Source organism: Haemorhous mexicanus, chromosome 4 (genome assembly GCF_027477595.1).
Source record: "Haemorhous mexicanus isolate bHaeMex1 chromosome 4, bHaeMex1.pri, whole genome shotgun sequence".
NCBI classification, from domain to species: Eukaryota; Metazoa; Chordata; class Aves; order Passeriformes; family Fringillidae; genus Haemorhous; species Haemorhous mexicanus.
In genome coordinates this window covers 30750645-30776920 of record NC_082344.1, presented here as the reverse complement: position 1 = coordinate 30776920, position 26276 = coordinate 30750645, and the positions used below count along the sequence as shown (strand labels likewise).

At 44.8% G+C, this 26276-nt stretch overlaps 1 protein-coding gene across 1 annotated transcript in view; it reads left to right on the top strand.

Moving 5' to 3' along the window:
* Nucleotides 1-4049: 4049 nt before the first annotated feature.
* The window catches only part of ELOVL6 (ELOVL fatty acid elongase 6), a 75294-nt gene continuing 53067 nt past the window's right edge, over nt 4050-26276 (top strand). Inside the window, exon 1 of the mRNA XM_059844269.1 lies at nt 4050-4322. Within this exon, the coding sequence (XP_059700252.1) occupies nt 4234-4322 (89 nt within the window). The 5' untranslated portion in view covers nt 4050-4233. The remainder of the gene's footprint in view (nt 4323-26276) is intronic.

The following is a 26276-nucleotide window of genomic DNA, read 5'->3' as shown; positions in this document are numbered from 1 at the left end:
GTAATGTAAAATTAAAATAGTCTGTAGAATGTGATTGCACAGACCCCATTACTTCAACCATATTTCCCATTTTTAACTTAATTCTATTAAAAAGTAGTACACAGGACTGTCAAGAAAATATATCAAATACCATAAGTCAGTTCCTCTTCCAATCTCTGCCACAGACCTTTATCATGTCCTCAGCATGAAAACAGGTAGTTCAGCACAGGCATCCAGGTCCAAGATTATGTGCCCATATTTGAACGTTTTCATCTTTTGCTTCTGCATCCTGCCTCCTTGCCTTATAAAACAGATTCTTTTTGTTGAGTTCTGAACAACAAAAGTCAATTTATTTTCTCTCCCATTTACTGATGTCATCCTACCCAAGGTTGTAGGGAAGGAAGGACACTGTTGGTGTTGTGCTTTCCCCAGCTTGTATGGCTGAAGCAATCCACAGGTCTGCAGATGTACTGGCAGATAATGCAGAAAAAGACTTGTGTCTTTTTGCCTATGAATGAATACCATCTGGGATGTGCTGAGAACTGCTACTAGTGTGTGCAAAGACAGCAAATACAAATTTGGTGATTTATATGGAAATGGCTGTAAGGAGGGAGATCTTGCTGTTGGATTGTGCTTTATATGCAAGATGTCATGTGATCTAAACCCACAAATATTTTCCACTTCTTGCCACAAACCACAGGCTAGAGGTTCAGCTCATAGTGAAGAACGCTTCTCATTCTTATGGCTGTGGAGAAAATACTGAGAGGGGCTGAGGAGGTGAACCATGTGAAGACAAAGATAAAATTACCCCACTTTCAACAGTAAGCTTTTATCAAGCCAGTCTAAACCATAGCCCTGATCATGAGGAGGGGCAGATTTCCATCTGAGCTGCCCACAAGGGCTGCACCCTGGAGCTGCTGCCCAGGCCTAGCATGCACTCTGCAGCTTGCTCCTGCCCATCATCTCTTCTGTGGTAACTGGCATGAGCTGCACTAAAAATATTTCAGAAGAGCTCAGATCTAGGTGGCTTCAGAGCACACAGGCGACTTCTCAGCATGTGATCAAGGTGAAGTCCCTGGGTTCTGTAGCATGACAGAAGGGAGTACACCAAGACATAGACTATTTTACAGGCCGTAAAGATGACACAATAATCCTGCTTTACATTCCCTTGTAACATTGTAATTCAGGTTAATGTTTACTATTAATTTATTATGTGCCACCACTTCCTGTGTACAACGGTTGGTTCACAGGGTTGCTTAGACTTTGCATGGAATCCATTCAAGCAGCTTCCCAGCTGCCCATGGTTGAGATCAGGAGAAATGCAGTGGCACTAACAATTTGCAGGCCTGAGTTGCCAGGTAGACTTGAGATGGACATAAATGCCCTTTGTCCATTTTTTGTTCATTGCCTGGCTCTTGATGAAATCTTTCTCTGTGTTAGTACCATTCATTCTTGACTCTAACTCCCATTACCTTATCCAAGAGCATCACTGAGTTGTTTCTAAATTATGGGGTATATAGAAGAACCCAGTTTTCCATGGCTTCCATTATTGCACGTTGCTTTCGTTTCAAGTATGCCAAATCACAGACATTTGATGCATTAATTGATATAGCTGGAAATAAGCTCTTGAGCACACAGGCCTCCTTCAAGTCTTTGTGTGTTTTAGTAATCGATGTCACATTTAAATCACAATGTCAACTCTCAGTGTCACTTACTATACCTTATGTTGACTTGTCAGCAGTATAGCATCTCATTTTCCAGCAGCTGCTAAGAGTTTAGTTGAGACCTAGCTATACATCAGCAAGACAACTATTCAAAATTACTTCTTACAGCAATAGAAGCCTAATGGTTTTTGCAATAAATTAACTCTGTGACACAGAGGGAAAAGTATTTGCTTTGTAGCAAATGATAATGGTAAGGTACCCAACCTGATTAGAGAGTTATCTGTAAATCTTGAATGAAGCTGCTTGCATTATTCAACCAAAAGGTCTTGGGTAAACAGAAACAGCATAAACATGTATCTGGTAGAAAATGTATCGTTTACCTGCCTTCTACACAGCCTTAGGAGACATGCTAGATAAAGGGAATAAAAAGTAATGCTCAATAACTATCCACTAACTAAATGAGATAGGCTCCCTATAAAAACCCACAACAATATAGAAGTATGCACATGAACAAGCACAGGGGGACTAACATTGTATTCCCTGCCTCTTGAGACCACGTAATTCTCCCCACACCCTTTCTCCTGAGAGACATTTCCTACTTTCACTTCAAGTTTGTGCTTTTATGTGAGAGGTAATTAAATTACTTCAAAAAAGGTTACATAAAAGTTATTTTCCTTTAAAATAGACTACATGTTTTTGTTTACTGTTCTTGACTGAGATCAGTTTAATCAACTAGAAGTAGGTCTTACAAACTCCTCAAGGCTAAGGTTTTTGTGCTCTTCCATTGTTCACAGATTTTGCAAGTGACCCCAAGCTTGAGCATAAACTTGTAGATAGTAACATGCTAGGGGAAATTTTCAGGTAGAGCAGGACAGGAAAGGAAGTAAGATTCACTGCAGATTGTTTAACCTATGCAGAAGTCGTGAGAGCTATGGAAAGCTTGGAAAAGTCCCCAATGAGCTTTTGAGACTCACATGAATCTCAGTAGGGTTTTGTATTTCCACCCTGTTTATGCATTTTCTGAAACTGTTACAGTAAATTTTCAAGTCTTGCTATGACTTACCATCTACCTGACGTCTTGCACTCTGCAATGAATGCTGAATGCCACATGGATGCTTTGCAAGTCTGGTTGGCAGCTGAGCTCCCAGGTAGACAGAAACCCTGCAGGGGCAATAGTCAACCTTATCTGAAGCCCCATGGCCATCCTAACACTAAAGGAGCCCTTGTCATAACATTTCATAACCTTCAACTTCATCCTGCGCACTCCACCAGCTCTGACACCAAAATTAGGAAGCTGGCAGTGTAAGGGAGCAGGTCTTCAGACCTCCAGGCTAATGCGCTGAAAAACATGACTCTGAAGAGTGTGGTAATCCAGTTGCAAGCAGAATCATCAGACTGGTTAGCTGTTGATGTCCCAATACTTGAGGGCTCTCTTTTTTCATTTTCTCAGTGCTTGGGTTTAATGATACGAAAAACTTCCATGTCAGTGAGAACTGAAGTCCAGCAAAGTCAAGAGCGTGCTGACATTGCTGGACCTGCTTACTTATGCTGGCTTCTTTGACCCTGTTTTTCTCCTGCCTTAAGACTCCAAGTTTAGTGGGGGCTGGGACCACTCTTTTAGCTCGGCTCGTACTGCAATGCACATCTAAGGATGCTGCTGAAGTCGGAAGAGCACAGCTGGAAACATCAGCAAGTGGCAGATGAGACGGGAAGGAAAATTAAGGCTACATAAACACCGTGTGACCCAACTTCGAGAGCAGCTCAGCAGGTGATGGTTAGACTGAGGGTCTCTGCCCCATGCTCCACCAGCCCCATGCATACTGCAACATCCAAAAGCGTGTCTGTGCACAGCAGGGGCTCGGGGCAGCCTGGCTGCTGAGGAGGACGGTACACCCCGCATGGGGATACTCAGCTACAGCCCCCGTCCCCGCAGCAAGCTGGACCTGACTGAGCAAGGGGGCCGAGAGCCCACTCCCTCGGGATGGAGGCAATCGCAGCAGGTGCGCTGGGATCTAAATGCAAAAAAGGACACGTCCGGGGTGTGTAGGCTTCTTCTGGGGGAGGGTATGCGTCTGCCCTTCTGGCTAAATTCGAGCCTGTGCTTTTTAGCTCCCGGCTGGCCGGCAAGGGCACGCAGGGCGCTGCGGCATGGATTCAACACGAGGGTGGGGGCTTCCTATTTTTGTAGCCATTTTTGACAGCCTGCGGTGTGTGTGGGGGGGGGGGTTTCCTCCCTGCCATGAGCGCAGCTCCGGCGCGGTCTACGGAGGAGTGTCAGGGCTGTGCGAGGGGCGGCGGGAGGCGGGTGTCCCGGGCGGCGGCGGCGGCGGCGGCGGCGGCGGCGGGCGGGCACTAAGACCGCGCCGCCCCCGGGCGCTGCGCGGCGGCCGCAGAAGAGGAGGAGACCGGCGGGCCCGGGAGGAGAGGCGCGGAGGGGAGCGGAGCTATGCTAAACCCGGGGTACCGCTGAGGCGGGGCGGGCCAGGCCAGAGGCGGGGGCTCTCCGGCGGCGGGCGCGCAGGGGCCCGGCTCCCGAGGCGGCGGCAGGCAGCATCTCGGCGCGGGGAGCGGCTCCGCAGCCACCGGGCCAATGAACATGTCAGTGTTGACTTTGCAGGAATACGAATTCGAGAAGCAGTTCAACGAGCATGCGGCCATCCAGTGGATGCAGGAGAACTGGTGAGTGCCGTCCCCGGGCCCCGCCGCTCGGCCGGATCGGGGAGGCGCTGAGCCCATCCGGGTGCGCGGGTTGCGCCCGGCCGGCGCGGTGCGGCTCGGCTCGGCTCTGCGCCGCCGTGCACGGGCACACGGGCGCTGCCGCCGGGGCTACCTGCGCGCCCGGGCGGGGTCTACAAGGCCGGAGCATCCCGCCGCGGGCGCGGTGTGGTGCGCTGTGGGGCCCGAGCCCCACCGCCGCCCCCTCCCGCCGCACCCCGGCTGGCCCGGCGGCGCAGAGCCGCACACGTGCCCCGGCTCTGCCCTCGGCCTCCCTCGCCTCCATCCTTGCCCGACCCTGCCGCTCCCCGAGCGGCAGCCTCGTTCAAAGAAGTTGCGCGTTTGCCCGCGCTCCCCGCGGAGCCCCTTTGCCTTTCCCCTCCCCTCCCCCAGCTCGTATTAAACTTCATTTGCAGCCATGCGGTTATTAACTTTCCCGGCGTGTGCGTGCGGCCGGGGAGCCGGGGCGAGCCGAGCCGCGGTGGGACCGGGGTTGCTCGTGGACCCGTCGGGGCTTCCCGGGTGGCGGCGAGCCGGAGCCTGACGGCCCCGCATAGGGACCCACGCTCACAGCCTGGCCCGCCGAAGGGGAGTGGCTGTGCCGGCAGGCTGCTCTCTGCCAGGCACTGCCCCGGGGGCATCCCTGGGCCTTGGCCGGTAGCAGGGAGACGAGGATGGAGAGAGCGCCCCAGCTGCTCTTCTCCCCTCCGCGGGGCCCTCTGAGCTGTCCTCGGGGCCGGGATCTCGATGACACTTGCCCACCTTGCCCCAGTCCTTGTCCTGGCTTTGTCCACCTGCACGGGCCTTGTGTTCACAATCTGCCCCCACTCACCTGTGCCTTGCTGGTGCACTGTCCCTGACCACCCTCTCCTAGAGCCCAGTCTTGCCCTTTCTGCTGCTCCTGTGGTCTCTCTCTCCAGCTAGCCCCCAGCTTTTGCATTGCCCTCCCCTGGCATGGCTGTGTGCCCTTTGGAGCTCCTGAGTGAGGACCTTCCCCATGCCACCCTCGTGGGACAGTGGTAGTACAGGACTGCCTCTGGGCCCAGGCTTTGGTGTCTACATTTGTAGAACAGAATGGTCCAGGATCCTAGGTGGATCTCAGCCAGGGATGTGCTAGAATCCTTTAGTGATTTGTCTGGGCAGTATAATTAGAATTACCATTTAAGTGCATGTATGTCTCCCTCTGTTCTGCAGGTGAGCTCATCACCTCTTGAGGGGTGCCTAGTGTCACTCATTCAGGAGAAAGGAGTCCACATAGATATTCTTGGGCTGGGAGTATTGGATGCTTCCCATTCTGTCTATGTTCCAGAAGAAAACTGGCATCAGAATAGGACATGCTGGTGAAAGAGGATGGAGGGATTGATAATGAGTATATATAATAATCAAATAACCCAGGAGAGATACAGTTTATTTTAAAGAACATGCCTAGCAACTAGCACTCCTGCATCTTCTCCTTGAGTCTCCTGTGCTTCATGATGTGACCTTGGGAACATTACATAACCTCTCCTAGGCCTCAGTTTCCCCAGCAAAGAAAGACCAGGGGAGTGGGAGGTAATAAGGCTGAAGTGCCCTTATGAGGTGCTTTAATGACTTAAGTAATGTTTACCAAGTGCCTTAAAGATGTCAGGTACCACATAAATACCAAGCAGTGTTATTGAAATCTCTCTGGCAGTTTCATGTGCTGCAGAGGTTGTCAGCTGGGATTCCGTAACGCTGGGCTTCCACTTTCCTGGTTCAGAGGAGGAGACTGTCAGTGTTACACTGCTGCTGTACAGCTAGAGAGGCGCAATCATACATATCTGCATGCTTTTCAGTCTAGTTTCACCTTCTCTGAGGGAACTGATGAATTTATGTCTTTGATTCTTGTGAAAGTGAAGGAGAATGATCTTCCTGTGTCCTGGGAATGTTTTTGGGCATTAAATAGAGCTGTGCCCTCCGAGGTCTCTGTTGTGGCAGGCTTTTCCTAAAAATGCTGCTGAAGACTTTTCCAAGTTTCAGGTTAAATTGTACATTTTTATCTTGAAGAAACGCTCTTGCTTAGTGAAACAGGTCCTGTTCAAGCATTTGGGTTTTGCAGGGAGCTGAACTGGTAAAATATAGCACTTTTTTTTACTTCCTTGAGGATGACTCAATAGGTTTGTGTATGCAGACATCAATGGCAGAGTACATGGCTCCTGCACTTCGTAGGTGTAGCCTTAATGTACACATCCTTAACATAAGAGCCATCCGAGATGAAGTTGTCAGGTAGTAGTAGTACGTAGGGAAAAACATGTTCCTTTGCTCTTTGAGCAGGAAGACAGAGTGGGGGACATGCTTAAGGAAAGACTGTGGCAGGATTTTCTACTGTAATTGTTATTTAAATCAGGGTGCAATACTATTACAATGTCTTACATGAAGGTAAACAAATTCTGTAGGTGTGGCATTTGCTATTTTACTCATCTCAGAACTATGTCTTGTTACCTTACAATATGCACACACACAAAAAAAGGCTGTGGGGTGTTAGGGGGCATGAATTGGCTCTAAGGAATGGAATTGACCCTGACTTTTGGATTTTGAAATGTCTAACTAGGTTGCATATGAAGATGTAGCCTAGTTTGAGGATGGATGTGAATCCTTTTACATATCCTCTGAGTTCTGAGCTGGTTAAAGCACCATCATGCCCTTTTAATTAAAACTGTGTAAGCCTAAAGCTGGAAAAGCTTGAACTCAAAGCCTAGGGGTAGTGGCATACAGCCCTAGGTGCTGGTATGGTTGGTCAGGAAGGATCATGGTGCAAGGTCTGGTTCTGTTCAGCTGAGGCTTGCCCCTCTTTGCCTTGGTCCTTTGAGCCTCCTCCGAGCTTCATCACTCCCTGGGGCAAGTGTATGTCCTTTGCCCTCACCAGTAGTTGGCACCCAGTCTTTTCTTTCCCATCCCAGGGCTTGTTTCCTTACTGCCATTTGCCCCTGAAAATCCCATCTGAGGGTCTGTTGGTCTAATGGCAGTGAATGAGCTCCTCCTTGCTTCATTCCAGGTGGTCCTGCTTCACTAGATGGAGGACCCCATCCTGAAACATGCATGGCACTGAGACCTCTTTAAAGCTTGGGCCTGGATTAGCAGTGCTGTAAAGAGGGTGCTGTTTTTGAGGAGAAATGAATAGTCTGTTGCCTGATACTTATGAGCGGATGGGTTTCATGCCTCCCTGAATGCCTGGCTTTATATTTACACCTTTACAGTACAGCCCTCAGACTGCCTGGTTCTCATGCAGGGAGGCAGCTTGGAGACTGCAAAGATGGACCTGCAGCCTGCTGGTCTCTGATGATAAGAGCTGCCAATTAGTTGCCTTCCCTAAATTAACAATGGTGGGATTTCAGGAGGTTAAAAAACAGCAGGTCTGTTTACTCTCATGAAACTCCTTATACTTTATATTGTGGGAAAGCTGTTGTTGATACATGTTTAAGTATAGTGCCAAGGAGGAGCTTTGCATGTAAAATACAGTATCACTTTAAGATATTGTCATGTTGTGCTCAAATCATGTGAGGTGTGATTTCAGTATGTTCAGGATTAAGTCAAATGTTTATTAAAATAATTGCTTTAAATGATTTCTCAAATCAAACTCTCTCAGCACCTCCTCCCAAACTTCTTCAAAGAGGGAAGTGATATGAAGTAAATGGTTTGCAAAGGATTTTTTTTCTTTAAACTGCTGCAGGAGAATTAATGCAACTCTAGTCCTATATTTCTTGTGGGTAAGTATATTAATATTTGTGGAGAAAATTCACAGATGTTCTGTCAGACATGCAGCAGAAAGTGTTGTAGCACTGAGATCCTGATTCCCAGCTGCAGCCAGTGAGGCAGCAAAAAGCTGGCTGGTGCTCAGGAAAGGCAAAGTGACAGAAATGCCTGGATGGAGTAGTGACCGCCGGAGTCCTTCTCCATCGTGCTGCAGAGCACCAGGTTCAGGCAGCAGCACGAAGTGACAGTCGTTCCTGTTATAATTGTCTGGCCAATAATAATTATCTTCAGATGTCTGCTGACGAGGGGCTCGCCAATGGGGAGGCAGGAGGCCTGTGCCGACCGCGCTGAGATTATCTGGGAGAGCTGACGTCACACCAGGGCTTGCCTAAAATCACAGAAACTTTTCCTCTGCTGCTCCGCCGGCTGCTGCAGCGCTCCGGACATCCCTGCTCCTGCCTGGTGTCTTCCTGCCAGCTGCTGCCCTGGGCATGCTCTCCTCACTTCTCTCTCTCTCATTCCTCTCCTGTTTTGCTTCCTAAGAAGCCGTGGTTTAACCCTTGGCAGCTGGCAGCATGCTCACAGGTAGTAGTACTGGGAAGAGGACTAGCAGGATGAAAGTGAAACTGGTTATTTCCTAAGTATGCTGCTGGGCTTTGCTGCAGAAACTGGCTGGTTTTGTTATCATTACCTGAAGTAATGATTCAGTAAAGAGAGAAGGACTGCATAAGGACTGCAGGGAATTTTTTGGTATCTGACAGCTCAGTTCTGAAATCAACTTAGTGGACCTTAGATGAGGATAACTGTTTATGTATTTGAAAGAAAACATCTGTGCAGGAAGTTATTTTTAACCTTTTGTTACCAAAACTTTTATGTGACAGAGGCAGAAAATGGAACCAGTGCTGGGAGAAATTTGTCCTTTGGTGTGATTTTCTTTGAAGTCAAAACTAGAGATAAATGTGGAAGGGCAGAGGGTCAGCTAATTTGGATTTGTAAATGCACTTGCCTTTTAATAATTCACACAAGCACCATCGTCCTAGACAGGTTTGTTTCCTAAATGCAGAACAAGCTCTCCTCATCCACTTAAGCTGCTCTTACCTCATGCAGAAATCAAGAGTGAGAGGCTGTGAGCGTATCTCTCCAGGCATATGTGCGTAGCAGCCAAAAACTGATGTAAATTACTTCCCCACCCTTCCCCCCCCCCCCCGAGTTCTTGCTAGATGCCAAGTGAAGGATGTAGAGAGGGATGCTGCAGTCACCCTGTACTTTCCTCTGTGCTGCAGCAAGGACTCAAAGGGAAGATGTGAACTGGTTCTTTTGAGCAGAGAGACTGTTTGACTTGAGCAGAATTTGGTTGGCCCAGACATTTAGCCTGCCTCCTCCACATGTCATTCTCCAGACGGGATTTTTCCTGCTTTCTTGTGCAAACTGGCCGTAAAGCTGACAGAGCCACCAGTGCATGGCAGAGATTAGAGGATCCCACTTCTTTGCCTTTATTTCATCCTGCAGGCTTTTTTGAGCCAAACCCTGATGCTTTGGAGTATCACAGGGTTTTGGCTCTTTGAAAAAAAAAGAATGGAGTCTATGAGGAATAACAGTAGATGTCCTTTCAGAGTTCAGGTGTTTTCTGTCTGCATGAGTTGGGGAAGAAAAATTTTTAAAATATGGTGGCCACCAAAATGTCATCCTGAAGATAAAAACATCAGTGTCTTCTTGAGTCAGCCTTCCACTGAAATATAGGCATTAGCCTTTTGTTTACCTCTGCTCCTAGAGTACGAATGTATCAGTCATCATGTTGCTTCCATCATTTTAAACCTCTTGAGAGTGACAACTTCTCTTCTACTTTGTGAAACACCACATACTTCTGGGAATAATAAACTTATAGGAGTGGAGCCAGGAGTAGTTTAGGAGCTTGCTATCATCTTTAGAAGTGAATATGACATTCAAGGATGTGGATGATCCAAAAGACTTTTTGGAAAGCTTTGTTAAGAATTTAATTGCTTTTACTTTTCATGGAAAATAGCAGAGATTAAAACATTATTTTTAACTGTAAATTAGTCTGAAATATAAATTTTTCACTGGCTTAGGCTATACCAACATGTGAGATATTTGTGTAACCACATTACCTCTGTAGTGTTACCCAGTAAATTTTTTCTTACCAACAGTTTTGTAAGCCCACTTGAGCCTTGCCCTGGGTTGGAGTGGTAGGGTTTTGTCTTCTGCAGTGCTGCCCCATCACCAAAGTGTCCCAGACTGCTGCTACTACAAGCTGTGCTGTTCCTGTGTGCATCCCAGCATCACATCTCCTGGGGCTTCCTGGATTCACTGGGGAATGCTGGTGCAGCCCCATGGGAAGCTCTACAGGGACAGCCAGGTAAACATTTCTCAAGCTGTCAACAGAGGAAGAAACAGTGAGGCAGTGGCTGCACCCTGGCTAATAGAAGGAGAAAATTGTATCAGTTTGTGTGCAAGGTTTGCAAATATTATGATTGCATTCAGAGCCAAAGTAGCAATGGCACCTGATACTGCCCTTCACGGTGTGCCTTGTACTATGTGCTCTGTTGCAAACCGTCAGTTGCAAGACTTGTTGACTTTTGTGAGGACACAAACCTTTTTTTGTGTGAATTTTATTTACATACTAGGAGCAAGGTGGAAGGACTCCAAAAACAACGTGGCCTCAGTTTGCCTGGAGAAGGAGCCCAGGTACCACAGAGCAGACATGCCATGAAATGATGGGCAGAGCTTGCATCTGCTGGGCAGTCTTTGACCTCCTGTGGGAAGAGCTGGTGGTGTTCAGAGTGGGGAAGAAGAGGGGGAGATGCAAGTCAGTGGTTTAACTCATGCCAGGGGAGCTGGACCTTGCGGAGCGCAGGCAGTGGTTTATGGGGTGCATAGCATGCAGGGGAATGATATCTCTGAGGATGTGGAGAGCCTGACTTCAAACTGAAGGCAGCCATAGCCACTTTTTAGAAGCTGGGCATCAGTCAGGTGCCTTAGTTCCTCTGCTGTGAAATAGGGAATAATTACTTTCTGCCATGTCGCAAAGGTGATCCTGAGGTGGTAAGACCTGTATGTAACTACAGTAAAGCAGTACAGAAAACATGCTGGTCTTACACTACTGCTATGCACCTTTACACTTGTACTAGCAGCAAAGAATACTTTGTTCTTGCCAAGGATATGGGGCAGAGTTTGTCTCCTTGAATGTGGTAACCAAGGACTGAGAAGAGTTGCTGTAATATTAGAGGCAAGACAGTTTAGTGTTGGTATCATGGGATTAAACTGCAAAAGTCCAGACCATTTTTAATTGCAAATTTATGAAAGGAACTTTCCTTCAAATAGTCCAATACGACGTCAGGCATCAACATCTGATGATAACTTTTAAATAGAATTTTTAAAATTTGTTGGTAATTAGTTTCAGTGTGTGAAGTCTGCAAACTGAGTAAAAAATGAATTGGACGTCATCCAGGTTGTGAGCTCATCAGATTGAATGTGTTGATGTTGGTATCTGATGGCCTCAGTTACCCCTGAACATAAAACTTAAGGTCAGTCAAGAGTGTTATTAAGGCCAAATGTCTGCTCTATATGTCTTGAGCCATAAGTAGTATAAATACACTTGGAAAGAGCAATCCCAGGGAGTGCCATTTAATGTTTTAAGGGGAAGAAACAATGGGCCAAGTTAATTTTTGAAAAAAGAAGACTCTCATCTTTTGACTAATTTCCTGGATTTCAGTTCTCTTTTTTTTTTTTTCTTTTTAAAAAAATTATTTAGAGCCATTAAGAGCTACTCAAGATAGCAGTAAAATCCCCTAAGTATAAACAAAAGTGGGATGCCAAAGTTGTTGCACTGCACCATTCAGATAGTGGGTTTATTAGCAAATGTTTAGAGATCTGTCTTTTTCCTTATGTGATTTTCCTTTTAGCTTTAATTGGGACTTTACCCTCTAAGTCTCCTGATGTGATTCTTCTGTATGCAGGTCCTCTGTAAACATAATTGGGAATTTTGTTGTTGCCAACATACATCATCTCCAGGCAGCTGAAAGCTGTAACTTGTCTTCCTTTTTGTTCTCCCTGGTGGAACTGGCTGTCCAACTCCTTTTCCATGTCTTTGCAGGTCACAAGCAAAAGAAATGTTAGTTATTAGCAGGAGATTACGTAGATACCTTGCATTTCAATTCCTTCTTGTTTCCTCACTCACCTTGGTTTGACAGCCAAGCAGAAAACTCCAAGCTGTTTTGTCCAGCACATGGATGCCTAGATGCTCTTGTCTACCTCAACTTTCACAAAGACTTTTGCTCTGCTGGCACAGTAGCTCTGCGGCTGCCGGCTGCCCTGGACCCTGTTGTACCTCAGCCCTGGTCCCAGCTGTGGACAAGGATCCGTCCTGTTCCATGTGCTCATGGCATCTTCCATGCTCATAAGCATCTAGTCCAAACCCAGCCAAACCCATGGGTGATTTCACTGCCTTTCCTAGGTAAAAGGAGAAGCTGTGAAGATGTGCTGAGTGGAGCTGCTGATGAGAGTGTACAGCTTTCATTTCAGACTCATGATGAAACAGGTTGTTTAGCAGGTTGAAGTATTTCAGGATGCATAAGGTTATCTTTACATTATTTTGTGAGGGCATTTCCCCATTATAAGCTTTTACAAAATACTGCTGTTGGCACTGTCTGAAACAAGATACTGCCTAATTCAACCTTTGATCTGCCCTGACTGCTCCTGTGTGCTTAAATATCCTATTTTGATCACGTCTGATAATGAAAATACTATTTTTGGTCACACAACTGTCTGGAAGTTGTGTGACCAAAACTCTTGAAATGGCAATGTACACAGATGATCAGATTATTTTGTTATGCCATTATTTGTTGTTTTAGAACTCTGTAAGTACTATAGATTTAAATAATTCTTTTTAAATCTTGCTTGGGAGTCTCATACTAGGCAAGATGCCTTCTGGGCAAGGCACTGCCCATGGATGCAATGAAAAACTCTTGTCTTGCCCCTAATTTTGGGTTTCGTTTAAGACTAGTACTGCAAGCAGACAAAACTCACTATTTTTTAAAAGTTTAAGCAAATTATTGCTTGGACTGTGACAGCCAGATCTGTGCTGCTACATTGCCACCATCTCTGTGACCCAGTGGGGAGTTTTGCTTCTGTTCTGTTGGGAAGAGAATGGCTCCAAACAGCCAAAGACCATGAAGAAAAGTAATGTTATAGCACTGAAAGGAATCTTCAGTGTCTTTGTTCACTAACTTCTAACATCAGGACTCAAATGCATATGCGGTTTTATATAAGAAATTCACATAAGCTTTCCAGCATTTTCCAAGAGCTCCTCTCCTATATCAGTGCTTAGATCATGAAAAATTTAAAAATTTTGTTTGAAAGATAGGATCAACACCAGCTATTCCTATTGTAGCTCTTGGAGCCTGAGTGACTCAAGGCTGTTGTACTGAGGATGCTCACACTTCTTAGGAAATAAAGGAAAACATTTTGCTGAAAGAAGGATTCCAAAAAGCAGTCCCCTGATGTTTGTGAGAGTGGTCCTTGTGTAATGGTGCCCCTGAGAAAAGATAGTAGTTACAGTGGGTGCGCTTCCCAGATCCTTCCACATGTGATGCCTTTTGATCCTGCTCGGGATGTTTTGTTTAATGTCCGAGATTCTGGTATTTGATGATTCAGACAATTTTTATTACTGATCACTCAGTCAGGTCCTAGGAGCATCTTGCAGGCATTGGTGATGGCATTTGTCTGACCACAGATGCCTGCTATGTGAGGTGTCTGAGTCATCAGGAAGTGGGCAGCTGAGAGAACTAAGTTTTGTTGTAAAACCACTCCCTCTCTTTCCAAATGTAGAGACTCAGGGAGCAAACTAGACCATAGTTATTTCTCCTGATCCTTCTTCCTTCTTCTCCCCCATAATGCATTTTTTTCTTTTTTCAGGTACCTATTTGGTTTTAACTTTCTCCCACCCTTTCCCATTCCTCTTTCATTTTGTGTATATCTTTTTCCCCTTTAGGAGCAGTTAAGTCAGCAGCCCAGCTGGCTGGGGAAGGGCCTGGATGTTTCTGCAGAACACCCTGCATGGTGGGAAACAGCTGGTGCATATTTTGATGTTGGGCTGGTGAGCTGGGCAGCACAGGCCTGGCCTTGAGCTGTCTCTGGCTGAGCGTAAAAAACACTGCATCAGGGTACTCCCACTGCCATCTTCTAATAAAATCACTTGGTTTCTAGAATAAGGCAATAATAACCAAGGAAGAGTACCTGCTTGTACCTTTCCACAGCCCCATGGTATACTGGTGTAAAAGGACCCTCTCTTAAAAGCCACTTCCCAGTCACTAAGTGGAAAAATACTAAAGTCATCCACGGTAAAATGGCAGTTGGCTTCAGTGTAAAAGATTTAGTTCCTAAACTTATGTGTGTTGGCTAAATGTAATGTAGCATCTGGTATGTAAAACAATTATGACAATTCACATATTTTGAAATGGTCATTACTGTAAATGGAATAATTGGAAAAGATGTTAGGAGAAAATGAAGAGAAAAGAAGTTGTGCCTACATTTAGAAAAAAATGCACCAGGCTGATAATATGGGCAATCTGGAGATCAGAGAGAAATCATAACTGGAAGAGCTACCACAGCTTTTTATTGTGGGGTGAACAAGCAGAGCTCCTTTCTCTGCTTTCTGTAGTGGCACGCCATTGATGGAGAGGAAAATTGGATGAGGGTAACAAAACAGGATCTGTTAGCATTGATCATGTATCGGCATTAAAGCTGGGAATGCAGATTTTGACCTCAGGCTTTCCAAATGTTCTTGGCTTAGCAGTTCTTGTGATTTCAGCTCTTGGGGTGCCATGGAGCATCTTCCCATATAAATTCTGGTGGCTCTGGGGTAGGCATGCTAAGTGTGTAAGTTGCTGAGGGTGGTCCTTTGCTGTGCCTCTGTTGCAGGTACTGTGACCAGTTTTCATTGCTTCCAATAAAATGGCATAAAGGATCGAGGGACATTTTTGACAGACCACAGGTATCTTGCCTGTGCTTTTATGATTGTGGTCCAGCATTTTGTCTTTACAGGCTGTGTCCTGATGACCTTAGTTACGATCCATATTTATTGGTGGAGAGTTAGACTCCTTTCCATAAACTAGATAGTGTTGTATCTGTTTACAGGGGATACAAATTTGGCTTCAGACATCTTTAACCAACTTACCTTGTTTAAATTTTCAAGAATGAGTTTTGACTTGGAGTTTCAGGTAGTTCTCATGTTGTAAAATAGCTATACATCTTGAAAGAGGGACACTTGTGTTCACTGTATTGCCATGAAGAGTTGTAGTATTTTAAGATTCCTTTTTCCCTTTGCTAAGATCAAGACAGAATCCCACAGTCAAATTCCTGGTGAGTTAGATGCTTTAATGGCACAAAGTTCTGTAATGTAGCATTTCTAAGAACAGGAAGGATGCCTTGAAAGTGTGGATCCGCACAGCCATGAGGGCTGCTCTGAGAGCTGCCTGAAGCCATTGCAGCTGTAAGTCTTCCCAAATGAAAATTACCATTTCCACTGCCTTTCAGCAGAGGTCTCTCATCTTAGCTCCCAAGTCCTGTGTGACAGTAAAAGAAAGCAATACTTTGGTTCCCAAAACTTTGGAGAGTCTCCTATTGCATGTACAGACATAAACTTGGTACCATAATGCATTTTTCCTGGCTGCTGGACCAATTGCTCCCTCTTGAATGTCAGCCAGTCTGTGAGGCAAAAGGGACAGCCTCCTGGTCAGCCAGGTTGCACAAGGGGATGATACCTGGGTGGGATGCTTTGGATTTGCTGGCAGTGGAGTAGCTTCCCAGGGCTGAACTTTGGCCCCATGCTGCACATGTGGAAGCACTGCCACAGCTGGGTAAACTGAGCTGCATTTCATGACTCCTCCTGGGACTGTGATCTCCTGTGGCAGAGTGGAAGGGGCCAGCAGAGGCAGTAAACTACCACAGAGCTCCAGCTGCCTTGCCTGGAGGCTGCCTGTGTAGCTGTCCTGAAAGCAGTCCTGGAGGAAGCACGGCATGGAGGTGATGTGTCCTAGGTAGTACTCATGGTGGCATCTATGCTCAGGTGCTCGTGTGCCCAAACGTTGTACCCGTGCAGTCTGAGCTGTTTCATTATGGCTGCATGAGTGGGGATAAACACTCTTAAGTTGTGAACTGAACAAACATCCCTCTCTAACTGGATCCCACGGCCTGCTGTGATGATGCCCTGTGGTGTGGTTCCTAGGCTATCCTGCTCAACCTGCTTCATTTAGTGAGTGGGTAAGGCACCCATCCGGAGAGCTAGAGACTGTCAAGGACCTTCATTATTAAAATTGGGGCCTGGGATTCATCCAAATCAGTGGGAGGCATATCTATGTTGGGAATGGGAAGAGAATGTAAATTTTTGTGGATGAGTAATGAGATGGTTCTACGATTACCTGTAGCTTTGGTGCAGACAGAAATCTGAGTGCTGCTGAAGTTGGACTAAGCCACCATCCCACAAGCTTCCTGCAGAAATACCAGTGAAGAGTTTTAAATGCAGGATCTGGCTGTGGAGTAAATGATTAAGTATGGGAGATCACTAGAAAGCATGAAGACTAAACTGAAAAGGGCTTGTTTCCCAGAGACAGGCTTAGATGCAATCCTCTCGGTGCAAGTGCTCCTCCTCCAGCATAAAACTACCCAGTGCTGAACGAGTTATTATGAGCAGCAGCTTAGGCTGCCTTCTGCCGTGTTCTGGGGTAGTGGCTGTACACTGCCGAAAGCCTTACAGAACAGAAAGGGGAAAGATGTCATTTGAAGTCAGGCTGTGTTGACTCATAGGAGACGTTCTGAAGGTTATGGATATATGTTAAGCAGGTATTAAATAGCTCTTGCTTTATAAATATCATTTACAAAAGCAAGTATCCTTTAGGCACCAGCATGTGAGTTAATTAGAGCTTGCATTTTCAAAGTAGTGGAACAAGAGGATTTAGATCAGAAAAACTGCAATAAGTTTGCTGATGACGTGAAATCCAGTGACTTCTGTAAAACTTCCTGGCTTTGTGCCTCGCCTTTTCTTGCCCCTCACTGTTTTCTGTAGCTGTGTCCCTTGGACTCTGTGCAGTGGGTTGTCATGTGTGTGGCCCCAGAGAGGAGCGGTGCAGTCCCATTCCCCGTGGCAGTTGCACAGGTTCAGCACTGATGGGGACATGGCAGTGCTCTAAGGCACTCAGTCGCTTCTTTTGCAGAAAAGCAGGCTGGCAGGAGGAAGAGCCAAACCACAGGCTAAAAAGGCTCGGTGGAGCATTTCATGGCCTGCAAAGTGACCGGGCTAATCCTGGAAACCTGCAGCCTTTATTGTGACACCTGACACAGCCAGCCTCCTCTGCTTTGCCAGATTTCCATGCTCACATCTCTGTCTTTCTAAACATGACACAGATTTTTTCCTCTCTCAGGCTTAAGGATGGGGGGAAGGTGGGTGCAGTGGAAAAAATCTACATTAAAGCCTTCCCAAAAGCGGTATGAAAATTTAGAGGTCCCTCTGCAAAAGGATGGGGGCCCTCACACCAGGATGGTCTTCCAGGTTATCAGGGCTGTGACTTTGCAGCGTGAGCAGCCTGGTGGTGCATTCAGAAATGCTTGCCTGACTAACATATTGCTTACATTTGCTGACTCACTCTTGCACTGCCTTTTCTTTCTTGTTCCCTGGATGTGTTGATTTTTATCTCTGTTACTAGGGCTGTGTCCCAGACACTGTATAATCATCATGTTTGTGTTTGGCTCCTGTGTCGGTGGGAGGTATTTACATTTGGATACATACATTAATATCGTTCACCCACAAGTGAATAACAGCAACGAAATACGGGGGTCTGAAGACCCCTGGCATGGGAAGGAGTGCAGGGACACTCTGCTCTTGGGCAGGGCCATCTCCAGCATCACTGCCTGGCATTTCACTCCACCACCTGCATTCAGTCTTGCTGTCTCTTCAAGCCCTGCTTGCCCAAACTGTTTTGGACAATGAATTCAAATTCAAAATCACAGAGTATTTTGAGCTGGAATGGACCCATAAGAGCCATCAAGTCCAGCTCTTCAGTGAATGGCCTGTGAGCAGCCTCGTGTTTCACCTGCAGAAGACTCTAACACAGGCAGCCTGTCTGCTACATTTTCTAAGTGGGAGCCATACATGGGCATGGCTAAGAATGTCAGCAGAGCTTCTGCGTCCCACCATTCTGCTTTTCTAGGACAAGTATGGGTGATCAGAGACCCTGCCCTGGTTGTAGCTTGCTCCTGGAAGGGCTTCATCTGGCTGCTCTTCACCAGCTGTGCTGCAGCAGCCCTGCCTCCTCACATCCCAGCGTGCTTTCCCACTTCCAATCTCTCACCCAGAGCCATTTAGTGTCCATGTCTCTTGCCACTTCAAAGAGTGCCTGTTTTTGATATGCAATGTCCATATACTTCTGGAGGTACAGCTCATTTCTGACACGTCTTTTCAAATACCAGTGATCCTAAGTGATGGTCCTAAAATGTTTGAGGATTCAGGTTAGTATACAAGGACATTATATCTTCAAGTTCTTTCCCTTTAAATCCCAGTCTCCTAAGCTTTTTGTATGAGTAGCACAGGTGATTGCAACTATCTTGTCTTCTTGATGGCTTCTAAACAAGCCACCATTTATTTTTCTTGTCCAGCTTGTTTAGCTCTAGTTTGAAGCCCATCTCATTAAGTTGTCATCACATGATGCTCCTTTCTCTTGTTTTAATCAGATGATGTTCAGTGTATTCACATAGTCCTCATGCAAGGACACTGCATGGCCAATTACCGGGAAACTAATTAGCAGCTTCTTCCTCGTGGTTCAAAGAGCACTATGTATAAGTTCCCATAAGATCATACCACACAGCACCACCTTACAGCAGCATTGCTGTAAACAAAACATGTTGTTTGCCTCTCTTCCTTCTCCTTCCTGCTCACCACTTTTGTGTCAGTCTAGGTGCTGACAGACGGCGCTCCCCAACATCACCAAGAGGAATTCAGCTTCCATGGTGCCTTTGAAACCTTCCCTGAGTTGGAGCTGCAGCCTCTCTGTGCTGGTTCTGCACATCAGCAGCTGAGCAGAGCCAGGCTTCTGAGTGCCTGGACACTTTGAGGAGCTTTAGCCTGGAAAGGACTGCCTTTTTGGTTCTTCTTAGGCATGATTGTTTTTCTCAAGTTAGACAGTATTTATAGGATTTCTTTTTGCAGGTTTCAGTATTCCAGATTCAGTGAGATCAGTGATATTTAGCATTTGCAAACAGAAACTTCAGAAAAATCTTGGCATTTTTGATTGTGACTTTTGTAAGTGCTGGAGGGAGTTAAACATGCAGCTTCTCTGGTATCTTCTGTCATCTGTTTATTCATAGTGGAAATCACTGTCAGATCCTTGAATCAAGCTCTGAAAGCCCTCCAGGCATTTCAGTGGCAATGCTGAGGACTTGTGCCCAGCTTTACTCACTTGAGCATTTACATTTTTGTCATTGATTCTGAATACATAATGGACCGAGTATGTATTCAAACAGTATCAGGACAATGTGTGCTTTTACATATAATTTTGTACACTTGTTAATGCATTTTTCTCAATCCCTTTGACAGGAGAAAGCAGGCTACAGTCTGCTTTCACTTGGAGGGGCATGCAGTATGCCTGAAATCCACTGCCCCAGTAGCAGAAATACAGCCCTACCATCTGCCATGGACTTCCCCAGACTCCACTGGAGTGGGATAAAGCTTTGGAACATCTGCAGTACATTGTGTGGGGCAATAAAGCAGAAGTTTTTCAAAAAAAGAGAAAAAAATTGTCCAAATCCTTCTGAAAGCCACTTGTTTTTACTGAGTCTCAAAAGCAGTGCCTGGCACCTTGAACCCATACAGTGAGAACTAAATGATGAGCAGAGCTTTTGTTTTGCGTTAAATTAGCCCATCTTCTCTATCCCAGCTTCCTCTGAATTTGTGTTATACTTACTGGCAAAGAGCATCTAGCATGACCCATTTGTAAGTAATATATTTAGATTTATATTGCCCAAGTGAACAGAAGCCAGTTCCAGAACAGACAATAATATGAGGGCTTTAATAATGATGCCTTATGTTTATCAGTTAGTGGTAGTGCGTATCCTGGTGAGGTCTGCTCTACTGAAATATTTCTTAATTTCTGCTGCCTAAGGTGAGCTGTAAACTCTTTCTTCAGTGTGACACACTCTCACAGGACTGGGTGAGCAGTGGTGCTGGAACAGATGATCCACCTCCAGACTGCAGCACCTGCTCCCAGTAATGTTTTACGTTCCTTTGTGCAGCTGGATGGTGAATTTCTGGGATGAAAAGCTGCTTCAGTGCAGAGTTTAAAATGGAAACCAGGACTTTGCCACCCAGCTTTCAAATCCACTCTTTTAGAGAGTTAAGGAGAAGGATTTCTTGCCTTACCAGAGTATCCAGTAGCCTGGAAACCCTAAAGGCCTGCTCCCACCCTGGTTGGCCTCCATGCTGACCCTTCAGTTTTTTGCCATATGCCTTCCCCTGGCGAGTTGGCTTTTTCTGTAAGATAAAGAAAGAGGTGTGTACCTCTGGAAGGTGCTCTAGGCTGCAGGCAGAGTCAAGGAAATATCCATATATTAGTTATATGGATAGTTAGGTCAGATTTTCCAGCTGTTTATTCTACAAGCCTGTTGTGACATCGTAATGCAGTTAGACGTTATTAAGTCCAAGTTGTTAATTTTAATGATTTTAATAGACCTGTAGCATTCCTGTTTGATCCAGTACTACTTATTGGCTTACATTGTATGTTGATACTTTTTGAAGTGTCAGATTGGCAGCTCTTTGAAAGAGTACCTGTATTTCTCAGATACTTGGATGAATTTCTTTCTGCTACTGTTAACCAATATATGCAGACTTTGTAGCTGCATTTGGACTAAACTTGAAAGCCATCTGCAGAAAGAAGCCTGATGCTCTTGTAAGCAGCATCATTGGCTGATTTTGAAAATGGTGCCTGTATGTGTCTGCCAGGCAGAGGCATTGGGTGGAAGGCTGGTTGAGAGAGAAAGAAAAAGATTTGGTTTGGTTCAAATGAGGCATAAAATATTGTACCAGCCAAGGAGGCCTAAGAAGCTGCCCAACAGACCATGCGACCTTGTTCACTGAAGTGAAGCCTAGCGCAAGATGCTTTCAGCCCTCTTCAGAATCCCTGGGAGAAACATCCTGCTGGCTAAAGCACAACAGAATAAGTATCAACCACCACTTGTTTTTTTTGTGTTAGTTAAACATCTTTTCTTTAGGCTTAAAAGTGCTTCTCCACTAATTCAGTTTTAAGTTTCAAAGTTTTTAGTCTACTTTAGCATTTAATCTGCCTTCTACTAGCTGGCAATTTCTATCCTGATTTGCAATGATTAAAAAGTAATCTAGATAGGATTTGGTGGTACTCCAGGATTCAGGCATTTTGATCTTTTAAGTCAGATTTTAAACTAAATGTACATTACATTTATTCTAAAAAAACAGAATCAGAATTTCATTTTTAATCTAAAGACTATTGATGGTTTTCTGATTTACTCGCAATTGTATAGCTGTAGCCACACAATGAGAGAGTACTTTTCATTTGGCCAGTGGCATCTTTTGTGGCTGGCATCAGAAAACTACAAGAGCAGTTTGTAAGTCTTTACCTGTGGCTGCTGCATTTTTGCTATTGTGTTTCAGGAAGCAAACCCAGGCAAAGCTTTCACTAATGCCATAAGGACAAGTTTTTTCTATACCATGAGCAACCATAAAGGAATGCTAACTCGAGAAGAGACTCGAGGCCATATGAATACTTGTTTCTCTTACAAGATTATCCCAATGTGACTTTCCTAAATATTTTGTCAAGCTTTTCTGTCTCTTGTTTTCTTTAGTGTATGTTGGCACTACATGTCTGCTGACTTTTTTGGATCTTGGACTTTATTGTTTAATAACTTCAGGTAATGTGTGCAAATCCTGGACTTTATTTATTTGACTGGTTTATGAGTAAATCCATCTCAGTGTTTGTTTATATCTGCTTGAGTCTTAAGCAGTGAGGATGTTGATACCCTGTGGATGTATTTCAGGTACTTGCACATGACAAATTTTGTTTAATTACAACAAATTACCACGTGGGAGTGCTGATTGGGGTACATGACGTGAACCTGTTGGAGTGAGTCCAAATGAGGCCATGAAGATGATCAGAGGAATGGATCACCTCTCCTGTGAAAACAGGTTGATTTTGACTTGTTTCTTCCTGGACAAGAGGAGTTTCTGGGGAGACCTTAGAGCAGCAGGGGCTCTAAGAGAGCTGGAGAGGGACAGTTTGCAAAGTCATATAGTGGTAGGAGAAGGGGTAATGGCTTTAAACTGAGTGTAGATTTAGATGGGATATAAGGAGGAAATTCTTTGCTGTGGGGGTGATGAGGCACTGGGAACAGGTTGCCTGGAGAAGCTGTGGATGCTCCATCCCTGGAAGTGTTCAAGGCCAGGTTGGAGGGGGCTTTGAGTAATGTGGTCTAGTGGAACATGTCCCTGCCCACAGCCAGGGTGATTGGAAATAGATGATCTTTAAGGTCTCTTCCAGCATAAGCCATGCTGTGATTCTATGGTTTTCCATAAATACACCATAATTAGTATTCGTCTAAATTCTTCCTGGCTGCTTATTAGTTCATAAAGGGCTACACAGCACTTTCCCTGGTTAAATTTAGTGATTAGGCATGTATGAAGAAACCCATCTAACCAAAGCTGTAGTCTTTGGTTCCTGGTGTCAGTGCTTTGTCTGTATGACTTTCATGGCTTGCCTCTCACTTTTTCATGTTACGATCTGTTTATCTTAAGATATCTTTTGATCTTTGGCTTGTAAGCAGAAGCAATAAACACTTCTGTAATGTGTCAAGGGCTTTGTAGAGAGAGGAGTCTGTTGTAGGTAACTGTTCAGTGAAATCACCTATCCCATTGGACACTGAAATGCATTGAAATAGTAATCTTATTTCTAACCCAGGTTAGGCAAATAACTGTATTTGGACTCCTCACCAAATGTTAGTGTGTTATCCAGTAGGCTGCAGTCACACTAATGTCAGACATTGTTTTATCACCCTTGAGTAGAGAAATAGTGGCATCCTTGAGTAGCATCATGCAGTATCTCAATTTTATGGCACCACTCAAAGGCAGATGTAATGAGCATGGTTTTGTTTTTATTGTGCCTGCAGTCACTGACACATGGGAATAACCCCTGTTTCCATTTCACTATGCATGGTGTGTACTCTTGTGTTTTATATCATTGCATTTTACTTGGTACCAGCCTGGGCCATGGTCCTGCATGAGGTAGTATCCTTTCTCTCACTCTGGAAGCTGCTTCCAGTTCATCTCATACTGAAGATGCAGAAAATCTGCATGCAAAAAGTGAAACATTCAGGCCCAGGTTTCAACCATATTAGAGTTTTTGAATATTGAAAATCTTTGATTTACATTCTTACTAGTTTTCTATAGTGAATGTGAACTAGGTCTAAAATTGCAACATCCTGTACATTTTAAAGTTCATATAAGTTGATGTTATTGAATTCAGAGAAGATTTAAAACTTTTTAGGGTTACTTTTTCTAAGTGAAATATAGAACAATGCTGTTACTGTTCTTTTGTATATAGTACTGTTCTGTGACTTCTTCAGTTATGTACAGTACATTTTTGGTATTACTTGGGTAACATTCCTCAGTCTGATAAGAGGTTAATTTAGAAGACCTAATTTTTAAACTTCTGTCATTTTAGCAATGTGGTCTGGAATATATTAGCAGAGTTTTCAGCATTTAAATTTGTCGTCTTCTGCAAGTAGATTCATAAATCAGAACCAAGTTCTAAGTCAACTAAGTAAGAAATAAAGTATCAAGTACAGACTTCCAGAATCAAAAAGCACAAAGGTTTAATAAGAAAAAAGCACAGGCTTTAATGAGATGTAATGTTCTTGCCTTGCAGAAAGAGCTCTCTAGAGAAAGATCACTGTTGTCTTTTGGTTATTATCTAGAGTCATATTTTTCTACTAACAGCTAATATCTAATACAATTGCTGTTCAGTTATAATTTTCCTTGAAACACGAAGGCTCTCTTCTCTTATTTAGTGTTTCTTGTTTTTGCTCTCCACAGGTGGGACCATAATAACTGTCCTACTACACAACAGACGTAGCAGACCAAATACAGGCACAGCAGTGTTTTGCCAATTTTCTGATAGATCAAATAAGGCAAAATCAGGTAGCCAAATTCCCGAGAGCATTGCAACTTCAACCTGTGATGTGTGGGAATCTGGATGCTCTGCACAGGACTTCACATTGGAGTTTACTATGGAGACAGACTCTGTATTTAAATGGTGATCTTTCAGAAGGTGATAAAATAATATCTTAACATTTACATAAGCTATTCCTCAGTAACACAAGGTGATGCAGGAACCTTCCAGGTTGATGTGACTAGACTAGAGTGTCCAATACAGAATGACAATACTGTCCCTTTACTACCTATTATCAATAGAAGAATGATGGACAGCCCAAACTGCAAACTCATGTAGACACTGCATGCTCTTTCCCCATTCCCATGCTTACAGAACTGTGCAGAGATCCATCTGTTCTTCTTTGCACTTCAGTGTCTATGTGGGGAGAGAAAAATCACAGGTTTGCAATGTTTTTAGGCTCAGTCACAGTCTTCACAGAAGGCAAATTTTGAAGTCGCTTTAGAAGATCATAATGAATGAATCAGCTAGCCCTGTACTTTTCAGTTGTTAGAATGATTACATAATTCTATATTAGATTTAGTTCAATTCAGTGTAGTTTAGGCACTTAAAATAGCAGGGAAATAAGCAGGAAGACTGGAGAATGAATCCAGAGAAAAAAACAAGTCACCAAAACCTGGTCAGCATTGCAAAGGCTTAAAAAATTAGCTTATTTGTAAAGAACTTCAAGCTGCCATTTCCTGTAAGGCCAAAAGAAATTTTCTGTATCTGTCTGATCTTTTTGGATCACTCCTTATGGCTCCAAAGTGTAAAGGTGGCTAAAACTAAATTTGCTTAATGTAGAAAAGGGCTATGTATTTTTTAACCTCTTCTTTCAGTCCAGGATGGAGAGAATTAGAAAGAGAAGAAGAGAACAACCTATGAAGCATGATCTGGACCTTTCTTTGCAGACCTGATTAACCTGGGGAGCTCTTAGCAATTATGGGGTTTCTCTTTATAGGGTCTCTTCAGTGCTGGGCTATGTAAACAGGAAACAACTGGAGAAGAAATCCAGTGCTCTATTTCCATTGCATTTCCTGTGCAACACTGTGGGCTGAGCCATTTGCAAATTTCCCCTTAATTGCAACCTTGGTTGTGAGAAGTGTGTAGATTGAGCTTCAACAAGACCCAAGTTCTGAGTCCCAGACTTCATCCAAAACAACCCTGGGCAGTGCAACAGACTTGGGGGAAAAAGAGGTTGGAAAGTAGCCCCATGGAAAATGACCTGGAGATCCTGGTCAACAGCCAGCTGAACATGAGGTCACGTGTGCCCAGTGGCCAAGAAGGGCAATGGCATCCTGGCTTGTACCAGCAATAGTGTGGTCAGTGGGACCAGGGCAGTGATGAGGTCCTCAAGTGCTGTGTCCAGTTCTGGACCCCTCACTACAAGAATGGTATTAAGGTGCTAGAGTGAGTGCAGAGAAAGATGGTGGAGCTGGTGAAGGGTCTGGAGAGTTAAATCCTATGAGGAGCGACTGAGGGAGCTGAGATTATTTAGCCTGGAGAAAAGGAGGCTCAGGGGGGCCTAATTGCTCTCTTGTACAATTATGTGAACGGAGGGTACAGCCTTGTGGGGGTTGGCCTCTTCTCCTGGGCAACAAGTGACAGGAGAAGAGGTGCCATAGTGACATAGGTGCCGAGACTATGCCTTCATGCCGTAGTCTAGTTGACATGGTGGCGTTTGAAGGTTGGACTTCATGATCCTGGAGGTTTTTCCGAACCTGACTCTGTGATTCTGTGGCTGTTTTTACCTCGCACACATGCCAACACACACACCTGCTTGGAAGTGATTAGGGCAAATTGCTGTGTTTAAGGAATGGTGTTTCAGCTCAGTTGGCTGTCTAAAAAACTGAGGGCTGAATTCAGTCCTCAGTTATGCAAGATGAGTTGCAGAGAGATTGTGACCCTCTTGCCAGCCGTGGGAGGAGGACAGCATGGTATAGGCTTGGCATCATCCTCCCTTCAGGCATTC